General features: G+C 36.0%; 1 protein-coding gene across 1 annotated transcript in view; it reads right to left on the bottom strand.

The window, feature by feature from the left end:
* PLA2G4A (phospholipase A2 group IVA) overlaps positions 1-23,526 on the bottom strand; it is a 222,495-nt gene that overhangs the window by 164,664 nt on the left and 34,305 nt on the right. Inside the window, exon 2 of the mRNA XM_053693862.1 lies at positions 8,249-8,321. Coding sequence (XP_053549837.1) covers positions 8,249-8,281 — 33 coding nt within the window. The 5' untranslated portion in view covers positions 8,282-8,321. The remainder of the gene's footprint in view (positions 1-8,248; positions 8,322-23,526) is intronic.

Genomic DNA, 23,526 nt, shown 5'->3' with positions numbered 1-23,526 from the left:
TCTCTCTCTAGCATCTCTCTCTCTAGCATCACTCTCTCTAGCATCACTCTCTCTAGCATCACTCTCTCTAGCATCTCTCTCTCTAGCATCTCTCTCTCTCTCTCTCTCTAGCATCTCTCTCTCTCTAGCATCTCTATCTCTCTCTAGCATTTCTCTCTCTCTCTCTAGCATCTCTCTCTCTCTCTCTCTAGCATCTCTCTCTCTCTAGCATCTCTCTCTCTCTAGCATCTCTCTCTCTCTAGCATCTCTCTTTCTCTAGCATCTCTCTTTCTCTAGCATCTCTCTTTCTCTCTCTAGCATCTCGCTCTCTCTCTCTAGCATCTCGCTCTCTCTAGCATCTCGCTCTCTCTAGCATCTATCTATGTATATAGATGTCGTGCTTTTATGTAAAATGTGTGCTTGATGCACATTCCCTAAATAGGCCAAAAAACAACTTATGTAATATACAGTAGTTTTTTTTAAATGCTGCAATTTGCCTGAGCCAGCTATTGTTTGCAGCTTGTGTAGGTTACAGAAGTTGCTTTTTGGCCTAGGGAGTGTAGAACAAACACACTTTTTAGATAAAAGCAAGCAATGTTTAATGCCCTTTTATTATGATATGAAATACATTCTTTTTCTTTCATGATTGAGATACAGCAGCAATTTTAAAAAAACTTTCCAATTTACTTCTATTATCAATTTTTCTTCATATTCTTGGTATCTTTTGTTGAAAAGCAGAGGCATAAGCTTAGGAGCCGGCCCATTTCTGGATCAATTTTTTTGTGTGAAATTTTTTATCCATTTGCAAGAGCACTAGATGCCTACCTAGGTATCTCTTCAACACAGAATATCATGGGAATGAAACAAATTTGATAATAGAATTAAACTGGAAACTTTTTTTAATTGTATTTTCTGTCGGAATCACAAAAGAAAATCTTTGGGTTTTATAACTCTTTAAACTTTCTTTCATGTTATTTGAAGGAGCAAATGTCTTTGAAATTTTAAAATAATATAGATACCCTTAGTGACTGAAAAAGAAGTAAACTGGTTAAGTATTTTTTGAAGCTTTTAAAGTGTTAAAAATTGTACTTTCTTTCATGTAAGTGGCAAGAGTCCATGAGCTAGTGAATTATGAGATATACATTCCTACCAGGAGGGGGCAAAGTTTCTCAAACCTCAAATGCCTAAAAATACACCTCTCACCTCACTCATACCTCAGTTTTACAAACTTTGCCTCTGTGTGTAGGTGGTGAAGCAAGATGTGATTGATTTAATTCCGTGAAGCCCAATTTTGAAGCCCAATTTCCTCTCAAAGCACAGTGTTTGTCTGAGGAATGTGAAGGGAGTATTGCCTGATGACACCATGTTTTCGCTTATGGGAAATCTATTCTAAGGCTTTCTGTAAATCGGTCGCAGGGATTCATCTCTGCCTCCCTTTACAGATCGACATTATACTCCTCTACCATTACCTCTGCTGATATGTTTGAGTACTGGTTTGGCTGTCTGCTATATGTGGATGGGTGTCTTCTGGTAAGTAAATATCATTTTTTAAGACACTCTCAGCTATGTTTGGCACTTTATATTATAAAGTTTTTAATGTATATTGCATATATTTGCCATGAGTCAGGTCTGTGTATTTCCCTTTGCAGTCTAACAGTTTCAGCATGGAAATTATGTTAATGGGAGATTTTAGGTATTTTTTTCTTACCTGGGGTTCCAGTTAGTTATAACTTGGAGTCTGTTTTTGAAAATTTCCGTGAGCTAACTAGGCTCGCGATGACGCAAAATGCTACTTTTTATTGCGTCATTTTTGCCGTGAAATTTTTGCCGTGAAGTTACGTCTGTCGTGACGCGAGTCGCGTCATTTCTTGCGTATTTTTTTAAGTGAAGTTGCGACTGTTATGACGTATTTCATTTTGTTTGCTTTGGCGCCAAAAGTTTTTTCCTCTGCATTTGCGTCATCTTTGCGTCATTCTTGGTACCAAAATTTGTTATATTAAGCCTCTCCCTCTTTTGCTCACTGCTCTCATTTGCTTATTGAGGGCTATGATGTTTGCTTTTCATTTTACTTTTGTATAAGAATTTTATCATAAGCATTTTTTCCCATTCCTGAAACTGCCATTTTGAGGAAATTGGATATTTTGTTTTAATGTTATTTTTCTTTTTTGTAACATTTTGCAATATGTCTCAAACAGATCCTGCCTCTGATGTTACTATAGGAACTAAGCTGCCTGAACACAATTCTACTAAAGCTAAGTGTGTTATTGTAAATAAGCTGATTTAATTTTTTTCAGCTCAATTATGTGGCACTTGTTTATTACATGTTGATAATGTTTCTATGAGTACAAATACATCTACTGTTATTTTTTTCTCAGTTAAATGTACCTGATATTCCTGCTGATATGAAACATGTTATTTCTGCAGCCATAAGAAGGCTATGGGGCATATTTATCAAGCTCCATATGGAGCTGGATGCCCCGTATGGAGCTTGATGTCCCGTGTTTCTGGAGAGCCTGCAGGCTCGCCAGAAACAGCAGTTATGAAGCAGCGGTCACAAAGACCGCTGCTCCATAACCTGTCCACCTGCTCTGAGCAGGCGGACAGACATCACCGGAAATCAATCTGATTGAGTACGTACGATCGGGTTGATTGACACCCCCCTGCTGGCGGCCCTTTGGCTGCGAGTCTGCAGGGGGCGGCGTTGCACCAGCAGCTCTTTTGAGCTGCTGGTGCAATGCTGAATGCAGCGAGCATATTGCTCGCCATATTCAGCAAGGTCTGCCGGACCTGATCCACACTGTCAGATAAGGTCCACCAGACTTTCATAAATCGGGGCCCTATGATTGCTATTTTGTCTTCAATTAAACGTAATAGGTCTTTTCAAACTTGTCATAGATTTAATGAATTATTTGTACTGACCAAAAGTATACGAAAGTATTCTCTACTGATGAGGGTTCCTCTGACTCAGAGGATCCTGCATCAGAGACAGAAATTGTCAATTTTTTATTTTTCAATTGAACATATTTGTTCTCTATTAAGGAAGTATTGTTTACATTAGGTATTAAGGAGTCTAGTCCTCCTAATAGCTAAGCTAATAATCGTTTAGAATTCTGTGTTTAAGACTTCTGAGGTTGCTCCTGAAGTTTTTTTCCTATTCCAGATGCTATCGTTAATATGATTGCTTAAGAATGGTCTTAATCTGGTACCTTTTTTTCCTCCTAGGTTTAAGAAGTTGTATCTTTTACTTATGGCTAGTTTAGAGTTTTGGGAACGTACTATTTTTTCAATGGAAGATAGTACTTATTTTCAGGATCCTTTAAAGGGACATTATACACTTATTTTTTCTTTGCATAAATGGTTTGTAGATGAACTATTTATATAGCCCATATATATATATATTTTTTTAAATGGATAGTTTTGCTTATTTTTAAATAAAGATTGCTCAGATTTTCAGACTCCTAACCAAGCCCCAAAATTTTAGGAGAATACCGACGTATACCTACTCCAGCTTGCTTATGTTTGTGTAAAAGGTATTTTCATATGCAAAGGAAGGGGGAGGGAGAGTGTCTGATATTTCACACTTGCAGTGAGTGTTCCAGTAACCTTTTAAACACAGCTAAAATGGAAGCTTCTAACTTCTAAGTACGTTTTTAAACAGTTTTATAATGGATTTTTATATCAGTATCTGTGCATATAATTTTTATATTAGTAGTTTCTTTTACATGCAGTTATATGAAAATTGATGTATACTGTCCCTTTAAGGAAGCCAGAATCTTGCCTTAAAAGAGCATATTTTCATACTGGTTATATTCTTAGTCCGGCTATTTCTATGGCTGAGGTTGCTGCTGCTTCACCTTTCTAGTTGGACAGTTTAGTGCAGCAGTTATTAGATCCTGAAGTATATAACATTGTTCTTTTATTTCAACATACATTCTTTTTATTTATGTTGCTATATTTGATGTCATTTAAATTTAATGTCAAATCTATATTTTTTAGCTATTCTGACTTTAATAGCTTTATGGCTTAAATCTTGAAATATTGAAATAGTGTCCTAATCTTAATTATTTTTTCTATCTTTTCAGGGAAATAATTTGTTTGGTTCCTCTATAACTGGGGAGTTTTTTTTGGCCCTAGACAAGAAATTTAAGGGTAAATTTAAATCTCTATATTGTTTTTGTTCCTTTTGTCTGTATAAAGAACTGAAAACCTCTCATTCCCCTAAGGCCTCTGGTTCTATTTGGAGACCATCTCTCAATTGGAATAAATCCAAGCCTTATAAGTAACCAAATCCGTCTCCTAAATCTGCATGAAGGTACGGCCCTCAATCCAGTTCTTCTGGTGAGGGGCAGATTAAGTTATTTCAAGAAATTTGGACAGATTCAGTCCACAATCAATAGAATATTGTTTCTCAAGGGTATTTCATAGATGTTTTAGAATAAGACCTTCCATGGGAAGATTCTTTTTTTACTAATGTTTCAACAAACCCTGGCTTTTCTGAAGTGTTTTTCAGTCCTATAGTTTTCAGGGGTGTTTGTACCAGTTCCTCAGCAGGAACAGGGATTGGGTTTCTATTAAAATCTATTCATTGTCCCAGAAAATAATGATTTTTTCAGATCAATCCTGGATCTGAATTTTTTTTATTGTTTTGTAAGAGTACCCAACTTTTAAGATGGTAACTATAAGGACTTTTCTACTTTTTGTTCAGTAAGGTCATTTTATGTCCACAATAGACTTACAGGACATTTATCTCCACAGTTTGATTCATCCAGACCCCTATCGTTTTCTGAGATTCTCTTTTTTAGACAAACATTACCATTTTGTCGCTCTTCCTTTTGGTTTAGCAACTGCACCAAGAATTTTCTCAAAGGTTCTCGGTGCTCTTCTTTCTGTAATCAGAGAGCAAGGTATTGTGGTATTTTCGACAATATCTTGGTACTAGCTCAATCTTTTCATTTAGCAGAATCTCACACGAAACAACTAAATGTTGTTTCTTCTAGATATGGTTGGAGGATCAATTTACCAAAGAGTTTCTTTATTCTTTAGACATAGGTTACCTTCTTAGGTTTCCAGATAGATTCAGTGTCCATGATTTTTTCTCTCTTACAGACAAGAGATGAATGAAGTTGGTCTTAGCTTGTATAAACCTTCAGTCTCTATCATTCTCTTCACTGGCTATGTGCATGGAAGTTTTAGGTCTCATGGTTGCAGCATCGGACGCAATCTCCTTTGCTCATTTTCATATGAGACCTCTACAGCTTTGCATGTTGCACCTGTGGTGCAGGGATTATACTCAGATATCACAGTTGATATACTTAAATCCCAACATTTAACTCTCTCTGTTTTTGGTGTTTAAACCATCACCTTATTGTTCAAGGGGCCTCCTTTGTTCATCCTTTCTGGACTGTGATCTCAACAGATGCAAGTTTTACAGGTTGGGGAGCTGTCTGGAGATCTCTGACAGCCCAAGGGGTTTGGAATCCTTAAGAGGCAAGGTTAACAATCATTATTTTAGAACTCTGTGCTATTTTTAGAGCTCTTCAGGCTTGGCTTCTATTGAAGAGAGAACTTTACATTCATTTTTATTCAGACACGATCACAACAGTGGCATATGTCAGTCATCAATGGGGGACTCGCAGTCCTTTAGTAATGAAAGAAGTATATCTGATATTTTCTTGGACGGAATCCAACTCTTGTCAAGAGACTGCAATTCATATCTCAGGTGTAGACATTTGGGAAGCGGATTATCTCAGCCATCATTCTGTACATCCGGGGGAGTGGTCCCCTTTTCCAGATGTGTTTTTTTTCAACTTGTATAGATGTGGGGTCTTCTAGAAATAGATCTGTTAGCCATCTCGTCTGAACAAGAGACTTCAGATACCTTTCCAGGTCCAGTGAACCTCAGGCAGAAATGATGGATGCTCTAGCTAGCAGTTTCTTGGTTTTATCAATTTGCTTAAATTTTTCCGCCTCTGGTTCTTTTTCCAAGGGTGATCTCCAAGATCATATTGGAACAATTTTATGTGTTTCTTATGGCACCAGCATGGCCTCTCGGGTTTTGGTATGCGGACCTTGTCCGAATGTCCAGTTGCCAGCCTTGGTCATTTTATATAAGACCAGACCTTCTGTCTCAAGGCCCATTTTTCTTTCAGTATTTCAAATCTCTGAATTTGAAGGCATAGAAATTAAAGGCTTATTTTTTAAGTCATAGAGGTTTCTCTGATTCAGTAATTAATTCTATGATACAGGCTCGAAAGTCTGTTTCAAGGAACATTTATCATAGGTTTTGGAAAATCTATATTTCATGGTGTTGCACTCTAGATTATTCTTGGTATTCTTTTGAATTCCTAGGATTTTACAGTTTCTTCAGGATAGTTTGGATAAAAGGTTTTGTCTGCAAATACTTTGAAGGACAAATCTCTGCTCTCTCTGACTTGTTTCATCTAAAAATTGCTAAGCTTCCTGATATTCACTGTTTTGTTCAGGTTTTGATTCATATCAATCCTGTTATTAAATAAATGTCTCCTTCTTGGAGTCTCAATTTGGTTTTTAAGATTTTTCAGGCTCTTCTTTTGAGCCTATGCATAATTTGGTTTTTAATCTACTTGCTTAGAAAGTGTAATTTCTTTTGTCTATCTCTTCTGCTAGAAGAGTTTTCTGAGTTGTCTGCTCTCTGTGAGTCTCCTTATCTGATTTTCCATCAAGAGAAGCTGTTTTGCAGACTTTGTTTTTAATTTTTTGATTTAAATTGTGAATTCTAACAACATCTTTAGGGAGATTATGTTTCTTACTTGTGTCCTAATCCTAAGAATACTTCTAAAATGTATTTTCGTTCTTTGGATGTGGTAAGAGCTTTGAAATATTATGTTGAGGCTACTATAGATTTCAGAAAGACTTCTAGCCTATTTGTTATTTTTTTTTCTGGTTCCAGAAAAGGTCAGAAAGCCTTTGGCATTTCTTTGGCATCTTGTTTTACAGTTTAAAAATCACAAGGCTTATTTGAAGGCGGGGAAGTCTCCGCTTAAGCGTATTACAGCTCATTCTACTAGATCAGTCACCATATCTTGGGTTTTCAAGAAAGAAGCTTCAGTTGATTAAATTTGCAAAGCAGTAACTTGGTCTTCTTTGCACTCATTTACTTAATTTTACCATTTTGATGTGTTTGCTTCTTTGTAAACAGCCTTTGGTAGAAAGGTTTTTCAGGCACCTGTCTCCGTTTGATTCTAGTGCCTATGATTTGAGTTTTTTTGAATTTTTTTTAAAGAAAACTTAATTATTTTTTGGGGTTTAATTTCTCAGCGGAAATAGCTGTTTTTATTGTATCCCTCCCTCCCTAGTGACTCGTGGACCTCCACATCTTGGGTATTATATCCCATACGTCACTAGCGCATGGACTCTTGCCACTTACATGAAAGAAAACATAATTTATGTAAGAACTTACCTGATAAATTAATTTCTTTCATAGTGGCAAGAGTCTATGAGACCCACCAAATTTTTTGTGGCTATGATTTCTTTGTATAATGCACATTATTTTTTCAGTTTCTCTTTTTAATGCTTTTTACTCCTTGTTTTTTTACACCTCACTACTTGGCTATACATTTAACTGAGGTATGAGTGAGGTGGGAGGTGTATTTATAGGCATTTGAGGTTTGGGAAACTTTTCCCCCTCCTGGTAGGAATGTATATCCTATACGTCACTAGCTCATGGACTCTTGCCACTATGAAAGAAAATAATTCATCAGGTAAGTTCTTACATAAATTATGGTTTTCTATAATGAAATAGGAAAACAATTAGCCTAGTCTACAATGTATACTGCTTTAAAAAATGCAATTATATTTTATTGTCTAATAGGTACTTTTTTGTTTATTATTATTAGTAGTAGTATTATTAGTATTAGTATTATTATTAATAAAAATAATAATAAAGCAACAAGCAGTAGCTGCTAAGAAAGAAATATCCCTTTTTCATATATATTTTATATGCCTAGGTTAAGTGAAGACATGCTCACGGGTGTTTTGGAATAAAAGATTTATGGGAGTTGTAGTCTCAAATATTGATCTGTATTTTGCCTGTCCTGTAACATGCCCGTAAATGTAAGTCAAACTATATATACACACACTACATCACACATAGATGTTTACTAGATAGATAATTAGATAGATAATTAGATAGAATGATGGATGGATAGATAGATTATAGATAGATAATGTATAGATGATAGATAGAAAGATAGATGATACATATATAGATAACATATAGAAGTATACTTACTATTATATTTTGAAAAGGATCTATAGATGTCATTACTGAAAATGGGGAACAGCTTAAATTGTATTCTTCTGCCCTGTTAATTGAAAAAAATATGTATATATGTATATTAAATCAATGTTTTCTGATAAAATATATTATTTACAGGTACAACAAAGCTTCAAATTTCTAGTTATATCCAAGACTATAAAAAAAAAAATGAATGCAAATTTTGAAAAGGGACAACTGTGGAATAAAACTGTTTAATTTAAAAGGGACAGTTTATCCTACATGTTCACCCCTTCAATTTGTTCCCAATGATCTACGTTACCTGCTAGAGTGTAATAAATTATTTACAAATACAGTCGTGAAGTAGAAAGAACACCCTCTTTGAATTCTATGGTTTTACTTATCATGACATAATAACAATTATCTGGTCCTTAGCAGGTCTTAAAATTAGATAAATACAACTTCAGATGAACAACAACACATGGCATATTACACCGTTGCATGATTTATTTAACAAAATGAAAGCCAAAATGGAGAACCCATGTGTGATAAATTAAATACACCCTTACTTCTTCCCAGCCCAGTGTACGTCCCAGCAAATTCACCCCGAGGTCAGACCGTGCAATATTTAGAGAAATTGAAAAAACCCAACAGTTGCTCTGCAGGTCTCAGTAAGCATGTTAAATGTTAAAGTTCATGAGAATAGAATAAAAACAAAAAGACTGAACAAGTATAGTTTGTAAGGAAGGGTTACTAGGAGCAGGCTGCCATCAGAGGGTTCATAGGGTGACTCCTGTCAGGGGCCCAGAGGGCCCCATGAGGCAAACACAACTATTATTAAAAAAATTATATATATATATATATATATATATATATATATATATATATATATTTACATTTTGGCAGCCACCAGAGGGTACTACAGCAGAGTGCTATTGAGCATGTGAAATGTCATTACAAGGACCCCTATGCACAGTGTTAGACAGACTGGACACTTCAGAGTGGTAGTTGTTTGGTGGGGCCAGGGGACCATAAAAACATTTTTTTTAGCAATATGCAGCAGTGTATTTATGATTATTTGACAATGCTGTAGAAATTCGATATTTAAAACCATGCAGAAATGTTTCCTTCTCAATACACAAATGGTAGGTGCCCTTTTGGCAGATATAATTTTTTTATTTATATATATATATATATATATATATATATATATATATATATATATATATATATACACATACATATATTTATATATATATATATATATATATATATATATACACATACATACATATATATATATATATATATATATATACACATACATATATATATATATATATATATATATATATATACACACATACATATATATATATACACACATACATATATATATATATATATATATATATATATTACATTCAAGTTCACTGTCCCTTTATGCAAGGACTTTCTAGATGCCAGGAGGCATTTTATCTAAGATTTTTACATCTGCATAAACTGTTATACTCTCAGGCTAAGATTGTTCAGTGTTTGAAATGAGACAGGTTAACTTAACACTGTTCAGTTTACACTACAGCTGAGTTAATTTTAAAATACATTAAAACAAGCATAAATCCTGCATTTAACCAGATTTAATGGTATGAGACCTAGTGCCACCAAGACCATATAGAGTACAGCATTTTCAAAATCCATAAGTACAATTGACAGATGGGAACATTTGTACACCAAATTTGAAGTGGTGCTCTAGGTTGGGGAAAATGAGGGGGAAAACCCCCCAAACCTATGTCAACCTTTCAAAAGCAATTTTCTTAATCTGACAGATCAATAATGTACAATTTGGAATTCACAGGAGTATTTTTGTTTACACATTTACAAATATGATTCTTTAAAAAGCGATCTCTTAATTTCTGCTATTTTTTTTATCATGTATGTCACACACTGTTGATTTAGGGGATGACAATGTGCAGAAATGTTACCTCCTGTGGGTGTCTGTGTTTATATCTTTGTGCTTTTGTTAGTGTCTCTATGAGTGTGTATGTATTTTTTTCTGTGGATCTCTCTATAAAGGGTGTGTGTGTGTGTGTGTGTGTGTGTATGTATGTCTTTGTGTGTTTTCTGTGGGTGTCTCTCTGTGTGTGTGTATGTCTTTGTGTGTTTTCTGAGGCTATCTCTGTGGGTGTTTCCTTGGGTGTATGCGCAAGTTTGAGTTTGTGTGTGTGTGTGTGTGTCCATTGTCTGTTAATTTTTAGTATGTGAGAAAAGCTAAATATGGCGCCCAGTAATGACTCTGCTCACTTACTATCCAATCTTTCCCTAAGACTGGCACATAGATATGACAAATATACTTAATGATTAAGTAAGGGAGCACTAAAAAAGCTCAGGAATCTAGGAAGCAATAATTTCTATTGTCATATTAAAACAATTAGGATTTATTATAATATATAACTAAATCACAACAAATAAAATCATATAAAATTAGGGAAGTCTCCCTTTAAATACAAATTGTTTGGTAATCTGCTAAAATATTATCAAATACACCATGTATCAAGCATAAAAATAATACGTGCGGCAATAAATAGTGACAATATATGCAAACTATAATTGCGGTCATTATAGAAACATTTTGTATAAACAATCTGATCCACCTCGAGTTAAAAGTTAATTTGTATATTTCTATCAAAATCCAAAAGCATCTATTGAGTAAATATTGGCATATAAAAAGTCTTAATGGGTCATATACTGCAGTACTCTGGAATGTGTAGCTTATCAATATTTGGCTTGTTAGTATATACAACAAAATCTGGCCAATAAGTACTGATCAATAAACACTGCGTTCCTGTTGCAGGATTATAAGATATAAAGCTTACCGGAATCTTCAGACACATACTGTGTCCTGCACAGACGCTTAGTGTCTCTTTACAGGCTTACTGTGTTTTTCTCCAGTGTTTCGTTAAAGCGTCTCCCGTGAACCAAGCGTGGCTGTGATGATGTCGCTCTCACCTCGCTTTCTAATGGTTTTGCATATTCCTTCTGTTGAACGCTACAGCGTGTTTAGGACTGTTAATCTCAATGTAACAAACGGCCGTTTGTATTCCCTGTACTTGACAGTTTCAAGATCATGCGGAATAAGTCCTTTAAAGATGTCTTTATCCAGTAGTGGAACTTTGATCCTTGTGGTGGTCTGCTAGTAACATCGACGCGTTTCACCCTGGTATGGGCTTTATCAAGACTTATCCCTTCTGTGTAGTTGTGGGATTTTAAATATCCCTCCTCTTCAGTTTATTGGTTGATTAAGCTACACATTATTGTCATCTTATTTAAGGTGGTAATGATTTTTTCTTTTTTAAGATGGTAATGGTTGATTCAGATTTTCTCTATACGTTTTCTTTGTATATAGTTTTGTTAAGGTGGACTTTTTAGAGGAGGTAGGTATGTGAGTATTCCATCCAGCTCTTGCCTCTAGTTATATCTATGTGAGTATTCCATCCAGCTCTTGCCTCTAGTTATATCTATGTGAGTATTCCATCCAGCTCTTGCCTCTAGTTATATGTCACATATAACCAGAGGCAAGAGCTGGATGGAATACACAGTAAGCCTGTAAAGAGACACTAAGCGTGTCTGAAGTTCCCGGTAAGCATATCCCTAATTTTCACCAGAAGTGCACAGAGTCTGTGCAGGACCCAGTACGTGTCTGAAGATTCCGGTAAGCTTTATATCTTATAATCCTGCAACAGGAACGTAGTGTTTATTGGCCAGACTTTGTAGTATATACTAACAAGCCAAATATTGATAAGCTACACATTCCGGAGTACTGCACTATATGACCCATTAAAAGACTTTTATATACCAGTATTTACTCAATAGATACTTTGGATTTGGATTTCGATAGAAATATACAAATGAACTTTTAACTCTAGGTGGATCAGATTGTTTATACAAAATGTTTCTATTATGACTGCAATTATAGTTTGCATATATTGTCACTATTTATTGCCGCACGTATTAATACGTTTTTATGCTTGATACATGGTGTATTTGATACTGTTAATTTTTAGGACATTTTGACCTTACTACTAATTATTCACATCTCTCTACAGACTTTGAGACCAATCCACCACTTAACCTTTAAATTATTGTTTAGACAGTTCAGGCCCCTTCCTTTCAGCCACTGCATGCTGTTGTCATCATTTAGTTGTCATCTTCCTTGACAAAAAGAATACCATATTTTGTTTTGTAAATCTCTTTTTTTGACGAAACTGTAGTCTACCTCAATACTTGTCAGGTCAATGTAAAATGTCTGTTTGGGTGTCTGAGTGTGTTTGTGTGTTTCTTTGCGTGTCTGCTAGAGTGTCTATATGTAAATCCGTATTTGTGTGTGTGTGTTCTGTGTTTTTGTGTTACTACCTTTACAACATTTACAAGTTTGATTACACTTAAGAATAAAGTGCATATAAGTTTTGCACATGTCAAAGGTGGGGGGGCTGAATAATGGTTAAGTAAGGGGCCCCAAAATTTCTAGTGGGGGCCCTGACTAAGAGAAAGCCTCTTCTCTCTAAAAAAAAAATGGCAGCACGTCTTAGATTTGCAAAGTTGCATCTGAACAAACCATAAGACTTGTGGAACAAAGGTTTTTGGGCAGACGGGACCAAAGAGGAGATGTCTGGCCATAATGCACAGCACCATGTTTGGCAAAAAACAAACACAGCTTATCAGCACAAACACCTCAAACCAACTGTCAAGCACAGTGGTGGAGGGATGAAGTTTTGGGCTTGTTTTGCAGCCACAGGTCCTGGGCACCTTGCAGTCATTGAGTCGACCATGAACTCCTTTGTAAACTAAAGTATTCTAGAGTCAAATGTGAGGCCATCTGTCCGACAGCTAAAGCTTGGCCGAAAATGGGTCATGCAACAAATCTACAACAGAATTGCTGAAAACGAAAAGAATCAAGGTGTTGCAATGGCCCAGTCAAAGTCCAGACCTCAATCTGATTGAAATGCTGTGGCCGGACCTTAAAGGGACAGTATACACCAATTTTCATTTAACTGCATGTAATAGACACTACTATAAAGAAAAATATGCACATATACTGATATAAAAATCCAGTATAAAACTGTTTAAAAAAAACTTACTTAGAAGCTTCCAGTTTAGCTCTGTTTAAAAGGATGCTGGAACACCCACTGCAAGTGGGAAATAGCAGGCACTCCCCCTCCCTTTGCAAATGAAAAGACCCTTTACACAAACAGAAGCAAGCTAGAGTAGGTATACGTCGGTATTCTCCTAAAATTTTGGGGCTTGGAGCAATGTTATTTAAAAATAAGCAAAACTATCCATTAAAAAAAAAACTGTATGGGCTATATGGCTATGTAAATGGATCACACATGAAAAGAGATTCCGACATCCATCATTTATATAAAAGTATTCAGTCTTTATTCATATTCGTTAAAAACAGGAACACAGCAAACAAACGGTCAGGTAAACCAAGGCGCAGCACGCAGGCATACGCGTTTCGGAAGTGAATTCCGTAGTCACAGCCTGGCTGTGACTACGGAATTCACTTCCGAAACGCGTATGCCTGCGTGCTGCGCCTTGGTTTACCTGACCGTTTGTTTGCTGTGTTCCTGTTTTTAACGAATATGAATAAAGACTGAATACTTTTATATAAATGATGGATGTCGGAATCTCTTTTCATGTGTGACTTATTCCAGTGTCATCCGACACATCAGCTGTGTTACTGTTTTGGAGCGGACCCGAGCGGCAGTTTCTTTCCTGGTAAAGAATCCATATGATTGGTGGATTGCCGAGCACGTCATCACCCACACCTTCCAACAAGCCACTCAGCGTAAACCCTGTGAGCCGCGTAATTGGAAGCTGGCGTCTTCGTGTGCGGCACAGGAGTAGCCGAAGGATATTGGCAGCGCTAGTGGCGGAACTTATGTGTCGATCTCATGAAGTGGTGTGGTGAGTTTTTCTTTACCTATATGCTTTCTGCTCCAATATCAAAGGAGTGATACTGAGGATTGACTTTGTGCAACTTGGGTCTATATCGAATTGTGAGCCAAACATAGCTCACGGCCGTACTGTTTGGGTTTCTTTGTGTTTGTATTTTATGTAAATGGATCATCTACAAAACATTTATGCAAAGAAAAATCTAGTGTATAATGTCTCTTTAAGAGAGCTGTGCATAAATGAATGTCCGCAAACCTCAATGAACTGAAGTAACGTTGTAAAGAAGAGTGGGCCAAAATTCCTCGACAACGATATGAGAGACTGATAAAGTCATACAGAAAACGATTACTTACGTTATTACTGCTAAAGGTGGCTCTACAGCTATTAAATCATAAGGTGAACTTAGTTTTTCACACATGGCTTCTCCATTTTGGCTTTATTTTTGTTAAATAAATCATGACAGTGTGATATGTCATCTGTGGTTGATAAGTGAATAGGGGTGTTAGGTGAGCTATATAATAGCTGAAGGTATATAAAAAATTAAATGATATTTATCAGTGTAGAATATGTGAATATATAAAATAGGTGAATATAAGGTGAAATGGATTAAATATTTCCACAATGATTTAAACTATCTAGTGTACAAATCTATATAACTATATTAACCAACACTCTGGAAAGATACACAGACAATAATTTTTTAAATAGTTACTGTGAGTAGCAATATATTTATAAAATAAAATAGAATATAAAATACATGTTACAATAAAAACATCAAAATTTGAGGGACGTCTCCCCTATATGAAATATAGAAAATATAAAAACAATGATAATTTTGATACTTTAGATAGTGTTAACCTATGCTGCCCCAATATATAGAGAGTTAGGCATAAATGTCCATATCTTTGAACGTTCAAATGGTATTTGTATACCCAGCTGTATAAAGATAGATAATGGCAATTCAGATGTACACGAGCGTTATGGCCGATTATGTTTATAGAGAGTTATTTCTCAATTTATATTCTCTTCGGGTAAAGCAGGTTACTGTACAATACTGTCCCAAATAAAATCAAGTACCTGTTCTTCTTTAGACCCGTCTAGCAGCGTCTGATTCCCCTTCTCACCTGTGACTGATCAGCGCCGCATGTGTCTTGGCGTCTGACGTCACACTTGTTTTCTCGGTGGGATTGGCTGGAAATGTTTGGGAAATAAACAATTTCTTGCAGAAGATGGAGTAGATTCTTTTTATGAATGAGAATATAGTGGAAAAATCCTGCACTTAGTGCTTGATGCACGCAGGGTTTTACAGTTCAAATAAAGGTATAATGAGCAACCCGGGTTGTTACAGTATTAAAACTGAATTTTTACGATATCCAAAGAAAAGTCTCTTTGTGTATTTATTTTCACACAATTGCAGGGTCAACAGTCACAAGGTCGACGCGTTTCGCTCAGAAGAGCTTTATCAAGATCCTGCTGACTGTTGTATCAGTATATTTAAAGGCATCAGATTTTTCTGATTGGTCTTCCAATAATTGGATTCATTTAAGGTGGAATTCTTTATTATCCATCTTGCTCATGTGTATCAACAGAGATTTAAGATGGAAATTTCATATGGGGCAGCTTTCTATGTATTAAACAGTTATAATTTTGTAATAAAAACATGAATAAAGAATAGTTAGTTCTATTATAGATAGATGTTTTGTAGATATTATTGTGTAGCTTTATTCAAGGAGAAAAGGTGACAGGTCCATCTCAGAGTTAAGCCCATTCGGATATAGGGTGTTATATTTATAAATTAGTTCAGCTTCTTTAATTAGTAATTTTTTCTCTATATCTCCGCCCCTCCAGTTGTTTTTTACTTTTTGTATTCCCCAATATGATAGCTCTTTGGTGTTCCCATTATGGACAGTTTTGAAGTGTTTATATAGATGTGTATCTACAGAGCCTCGTTCTATCTGGCAAAGGTGCTCCCTTATTCTGTCTCTTACCATTCTTTTGGTCTCTCCAAAATAGAAGAGATTACAAGAGCATTTGAGAATATAGATTATGTTCTTATTAGTGCATCTTATTATATCCTTGATATTAATCAATTTATCAAAACCATCTATTTGTATATTTTATATCTTTTTGCTATGTGTGCAGGCTTTGCAGGTATAGCATGGGAAAAAACACTGATATTATTACCTGTCAGATCTTTCTGTCTTTTCAGATTTTGTTTAGATTTTTTTAATTCACTGGGAGCTAGTATTGATTTTAAATTTGTTGCTCTTTTAAAGACAAAAGGAAATTTTTTGGAATCTTTCAAAAAATTGGTCTGTAATGATATACAAAAATGTTCCCTTCCTAAAATAAAAAAGTTTAATATGAGTATTAGAGAAAAGTCTATCATTGAGAATCTCCAAAAAAATGCAGAAATAACCATAAAGCCAGCGGACAAGGGAGGTGGAATTGTCCTTTTAGACACCAGTAATTACCTTAAAGAGGCACACAGATTACTTGGAGATAAAAAAACATATAAAACATTAGATTCTGATCCTACAGATTTATTTAAAAGAAGACTTGATAGGATTCTGACAGATGGGAAAAAAACAGGAATATTAAATGAGAAAGAATTTGGCTTCTTAACATCAAAATTTCCTGTGATTCCCATCTTTTATTATCTTCCCAAGGTCCATAAATGTTTGGTCAATCCCCCAGGGAGACCAATCATTTCTGGAATTAATTCTCTATCAGCAAATTTATCTAGATATGTAGATAACTATCTACAAAAGCATGTTAAGAACCTAAAATCTTACGTTAAGGACTCCACACAAGTCCTTAACACCCTAAAGACAGTACAGTAGGAAGAGGACATGTTCTTAGTAACGTGTGATGTTACATCATTATACACGGTTATCAACCACTCTAAAGGCATAAAATCAGTGGATTTTTTTCTTAAAAAGGATATAAATATGTCAGATCAACATAGAGCATTTATTCTGAAAAGCATAACATATATATTAGAAAACAACTATTTCTCATTTGATGGAAAGTTTTATTTACAGACCGAAGGTACAGCAATGGGCACAAGGTTTGCACCTAGCTATGCCAATTTATTTATGGGAGCATGGGAAGATGATTTTTTTGGCTCCGGCAGCTATGGTGCAAACCTTGTGCTCTACAAGAGATACATTGATGATCTCTTAATAATATGGAGAGGTACTGAACAAGATCTTAAATCTATGTTTGATAAAACAAACGCGAGTATTTCACTGTGTTTTCTGCGCTCCTCTCGCTGTGCAGTGAAGTGAACGGAGCCCGGCACTATGGAGAGTGGGCGGGGGACACACCCCTGTATACAACAATCCAATCAGGTAGGCAGCCTCTTCTTGCGTGACAGCCACACACGCCAAGACAGAACAAAGTACAAAGTGTAGAAAAGGCGCTCTGGGAGAAAGGAAGATGATGCTGAAAGTGCTGTAAAAAGCACTATGCTGTGATGAACAAATAATGTTGATTTCCAGGCAGCAGGTTAAAAAGTAAAGTACAACTTTATTTCAAAAAGTATAAAAAAGGACACTGTTAGAATGTCCTGTACAGAGCCAGCAAATAACTCTATCAATCAGGCAAGTGAGCAGATCCCCATGCAGACATGTTTCGTGCACCAGGTGCACTTGATCACTGCCTTTTCTACACTTTGTACTATGTTTGATAAAATGAACCTTAACACATGGGGTCTAAAATTCACTACTAACTACAGTAAAGATAAGATTGTCTTTCTAGACCTAGAGATAATGATCATGAACAAAGAACTTGAAACGAAGACCCACTTTAAAAAGGTCGATAGTAGTAACTATATACACTCAAAAAGTTGCCATTTAAACACCTGGAAACTCAATATTCCCACAGGTCAATACCTACGTATCAGAAAAAATTGCTCAAGATCCATAGATTTCGAACAACAATCAGAAATCCTAGCAGAAAGATTTCATGCAAGAGGATATAATAAACTAATTACCGACAAAGCAACTGATAGGGCCAAGAATACTAACAGAGAGTCCCTTTTAACTTATAAAGAGAAAGGAAAAGAAAAAGAAAGTAAAAATCTAATTGATATTCCATTTATCACTAATTATCATGCCGATTACAATATAATTAAAGGCATCATAAGAAAACACTGGCACCTTATAAGGGAGGATACCATTTTGGGGAAAACGATTATGGAACAACCTAAATTTGTCTTTAAAAGAGCAACAAATTTAAAATCAATACTAGCTCCCAGTGAATTAAAAAAAATCTAAACAAAATCTGAAAAGACAGAAAGATCTGACAGGTAATAATATCAGTGTTTTTTTCCCATGCTATACCTGCAAAGCCTGCACACATAGCAAAAAGATAAAAAAATCTACAAATAGATGGTTTTGATAAATTGATTAATATCAAGGATATAATAAAATGCACTAATAAGAACATAATCTATATTCTCAAATGCTCTTGTAATCTCTTCTATTTTGGAGAGACCAAAAGAATGGTAAGAGACAGAATAAGGGAGCACCTTTGCCAGATAGAACGAGGCTCTGTAGATACACATCTATATAAACACTTCAAAACTGTCCATAATGGGAACACCAAAGAGCTATCATATTGGGGAATACAAAAAGTAAAAAACAACTGGAGGGGCGGAGATATAGAGAAAAAATTACTAATTAAAGAAGCTGAACTAATTTATAAATATAACACCCTATATCCGAATGGGCTTAACTCTGAGATGGACCTGTCACCTTTTCTCCTTGAATAAAGCTACACAATAATATCTACAAAACATCTATCTATAATAGAACTAACTATTCTTTATTCATGTTTTTATTACAAAATTATAACTGTTTAATACATAGAAAGCTGCCCCATATGAAATTTCCATCTTAAATCTCTGTTGATACACATGAGCAAGATGGATAATAAAGAATTCCACCTTAAATGAATCCAATTATTGGAAGACCAATCAGAAAAATCTGATGCCTTTAAATATACTGATACAACAGTCAGCAGGATCTTGATAAAGCTCTTCTGAGCGAAACGCGTCGACCTTGTGACTGTTGACCCTGCAATTGTGTGAAAATAAATACACAAAGAGACTTTTCTTTGGATATCGTAAAAATTCAGTTTTAATACTGTAACAACCCGGGTTGCTCATTATACCTTTATTTGAACTGTAAAACCCTGCGTGCATCAAGCACTAAGTGCAGGATTTTTCCACTATATTCTCATTCATAAAAAGAATCTACTCCATCTTCTGCAAGAAATTGTTTATTTCCCAAACATTTCCAGCCAATCCCACTGAGAAAACAAGTGTGACGTCAGACGCCAAGACACATGCGGCGCTGATCAGTCACAGGTGAGAAGGGGAATCGGACGCTGCTAGACGGGTCTAAAGAAGAACAGGTACTTGATTTTATTTGGGACAGTATTGTACAGTAACCTGCTTTACCCGAAGAGAATATAAATTGAGAAATAACTCTCTATAAACATAATTGGCCATAACGCTCGTGTACATCTGAATTGCCATTATCTATCTTTATACAGCTGGGTATATAAATACCATTTGAACGTTCAAAGATATGGACATTTATGCCTAACTCTCTATATATTGGGGCAGCATAGGTTAACACTATCTAAAGTATCAAAATTATCATTGTTTTTATATTTTCTATATTTCATATAGGGGAGACGTCCCTCAAATTTTGATGTTTTTATTGTAACATGTATTTTATATTCTATTTTATTTTATAAATATATTGCTACTCACGGTAACTATTTAAAAAATTCTTGTCTGTGTATCTTTCCAGAGTGTTGGATAATATGGTTATATAGATTTGTACACTAGATAGTTTAAATCATTGTGGAAACATTTAATCCATTTCACCTTATATTCACCTATTTTATATATTCACATATTCTACACTGATAAATATCATTTAATTTTTTATATACCTTCAGCTATTATATAGCGCACCTAACACCCCTATTCACTTATCAATCGTTTTTTGAAAGACGGAAGGATCTTTCTAATTTTTTGGGTGCTTGGTATCTACCTTTATTACCAGCGCACTGCTTAACACCCCACACCCACTAATATGTCATCTGTGGTTGTTTGTCTGAGGTTGTATTTACCTAATTTTAAGACCTGCTAAGGACCAAATGGATTGTTGTTATGTCCTGATACGTAAAACCATAGAATTCAAAGAGGGTGTACTTACTTTTTTACATGACTGTAGCTCCTTTGCCTTTATATCAACATGTGAAATGTCTGATTTTGCCTGTGGTATTGCTACCTATACTAAAAGCTTCTATACTTAATTATAGGCTATAGAAAAGCTGTTGTAAACACACCCAGAAGAATAAATTACACTCCCAGTAAGGAGTGTCAGAGATAAAAGTTGTAAAATGTTTATTTTTTCAAGAGTTTTTTCTAATTATTGTATAGAGACGGAGATAAGAAAACAAAGCATTTCACTGATAGAATAGGGATGTGTGATCTCTCTACAAACATAGCCTACGTTGCTGGGTTGTGGGTTTTAAAGAGCAAATCCAGCTATTTGATTTTAAAAAAAAAAGAGAGAGAGAGAAAAAAACTATTTCTGATATATTTTATACTCAGTAGTGGGTATAACAAGTCATTGGGAAGTCTTTAAGCAGAAAACTATTTTGCAGAACACAGTTCCTTTAATGGCTGGATCTCACGACATATACAAAATGCATATATTATTTTGTTGATTTGAATTTTGCAAGTTAATCAAATTCAGAAGTGTTTCTCACTTTATCATAGGTGTATTAAAGGCATATAATGATGCAAAAAGTCTAAATCATCAGAGCTTGTCATTGTTTACATTACTGACCCACTCCTCCTATATAAAGGAACATAATGCCTGTAATGATGTGTATGCTTTATGTTATAGTTTAAGTTCAATAGTTATGCTTAGTTCACTCTGTGCACTACAAACAGTTAACATTTTAGTCATGTGATTGGAGGGGGCGGGCAGTGATTGTTAAGATGGATGCTGCTGAATAAAGTCTGTATTCTTGTTCTCTCTCCTTGCTGTTTGCTAATACATTATAAAGATCATCACATGGTACCAGAAGTGGGGTGAAAAGTGACATGGCAGCAAACAGCAACACAAAGAACATTCCTTCTCTGGATTTAGAGTCAGGGAACATTTCTGACAATTGGTCAAAATGGAGGGAGCTGATTGAACTTGTGTTTGCAGGCCCAGATGCAGACAGATGGACTGAGCAACAGAAGGCAGCACACTTTCTGATATGTGTGGGACAAAAGGGACGTGATGTATGCAGAGCCTGGCAGGCAAGTGGGGATATCACTGCAGATGACAAAAAAAAACCAGAGGTATTGTTTGCAAAGTTTGAAGCATACTGCAATCCAAGGAAAAACATCACAGTGCAGAGGAAAATGTTTTATGAGAGGAATCAGTGTGGAGGTGAATCTGTGGATGAATGGGTGACACAGCTGCGCTTGCTTGCCAAAGACTGTGCTTTTTATGATGCAGGTGATATGATAAAAGACCGTATTCTGATGGGCAGTAAGTTTAAAGAAGTTCAGGAAAAGCTGCTGCAGGAAGAAGATTTAAATCTTGAGAAAGCCATCAGGATTGCTAGAGCATATGAAATGTCAAGAAAGGACATGCAGGTACTGGAAGGAACACAACACCAGATCAGTGCTATAGAAAATCAAAGCAGCAGATACTGGCAAGAAAGAGGACACAAGGGGATAAAAGGCAAGTGGGACACTGGGACAAGTAACACACAAGCAACCTGTGGCTACTGTGGAAACATGCACAACAAAAATGCTGCCTGTCCTGCAAGGTGGCAGATATGTAATAAATGCAAGAAAAGAGGACATTTTGCCAGGGTGTGTAAACTGTTTTCACATATTGCAAGGACACAAACACAGGCTGTACACGCCATAGAGGACAATGATGACAATGCAGGGTTAGACTCAGATTGCACCCCAATATATCTTGCAGCAGTACAGAAATCACACAAGTCTGCAGATGAAGCAAATGTAACCCTACAGATAGGGGCTCACAAAACTCCAGTCACATTCAAAATAGATACAGGGGCACAAGTAAACTGTGTGCCAAGCCACACATACCTGGAACTTCTTAGAAATGAATTCCCCTTAGAGACTCAAGACCTACCAAAACTGTTGGGATATGGTGGTGAAAAGCTGAAAGTGATGGGTCGCTGCCATGCAAAATGTTTTTACAAGGGATCTGAAAAGGTCTTACAATTGTTTGTGATAGAAACAAAAGCCCCAGCAGTATTAGGTCTAAAAACAAGTAAAGATATTGGACTTGTAAAGATCATTATGGCTGTGGATGGTGGGTGCAGCGAACTGTCAAAGGACAACATTAAGCATGAGTACAGTGATCTATTCAAAGGCCTAGGGTGCCTCCCGGGGATTAGCCGCATACGTATAAAAGAGGGTGCACGGCCTGTCATTCATGCCCCAAGGAAAATACCTCTATCCCTTGAGGCTAAAGTCAAACAAGAACTAACTAGGATGGAGAAGTTGGGGGTAGTAAAAAAGGTCACAGAACCATCAGAATGGGTCAGTTCTATGGTTGTGGTAGAGAAGAAAAACACAGGCGCAATTCGTATTTGCATTGACCCACGTGATTTGAACAAAGTAATAATGAGAGAACACTACAAACTCCCCACCATAGATGATATAGCTCACAAGCTAGTAGGAGCAACAGTGTTTAGTGTACTAGATGCACAATCTGGTTACTGGCAATTGCGTCTTGATGAACCCAGCAGTCACCTGACCACTTTCAACTCCCCCTTTGGACGATGGCGTTTCACAAGGGTACCTTTCGGCATTGCTTCTGCTCAGGAGATATTTCAAAAGAAATCACATGAGTTGATTGCTGGTCTACATGGTGTTGAAGTAATAATTGATGATTTGCTGGTTTATGGAAAGGATCGTACAGAACATGACAAAAACCTTATTGCCTTACTCAAGCGGTGTCGGGAGAAAAATCTTAAACTCAATCCAAACAAAATGCAAATTGGGGTAGAAGAGGTTACATATTTTGGACACCTTCTAACCAAAGAGGGTTTAAAGCCTGATCCAAAGAAGATAACAGCAGTTATTAGCATGAAGGCCCCATCCTCCAGGAAGGAACTAGAGACATCATTAGGCATTTTTAATTATCTATCCAAGTTTTCTCAGGGCCTCGCTCAGCTGACAGCCCCACTACGTGCATTGCTACAAAGGGATGCTATTTGGTCTTGGGACGCAAACATGCAAAAGACATTTGAGAAAGTAAAAAAACTGATCACTA

The sequence above is a fragment of the Bombina bombina genome, chromosome 10, assembly GCF_027579735.1.
Source record: "Bombina bombina isolate aBomBom1 chromosome 10, aBomBom1.pri, whole genome shotgun sequence".
NCBI lineage: Eukaryota > Metazoa > Chordata > Amphibia > Anura > Bombinatoridae > Bombina > Bombina bombina.
The sequence above is the reverse complement of the archived record's forward strand: the minus strand, read 5'-3'. Positions and strand labels throughout refer to the sequence as shown.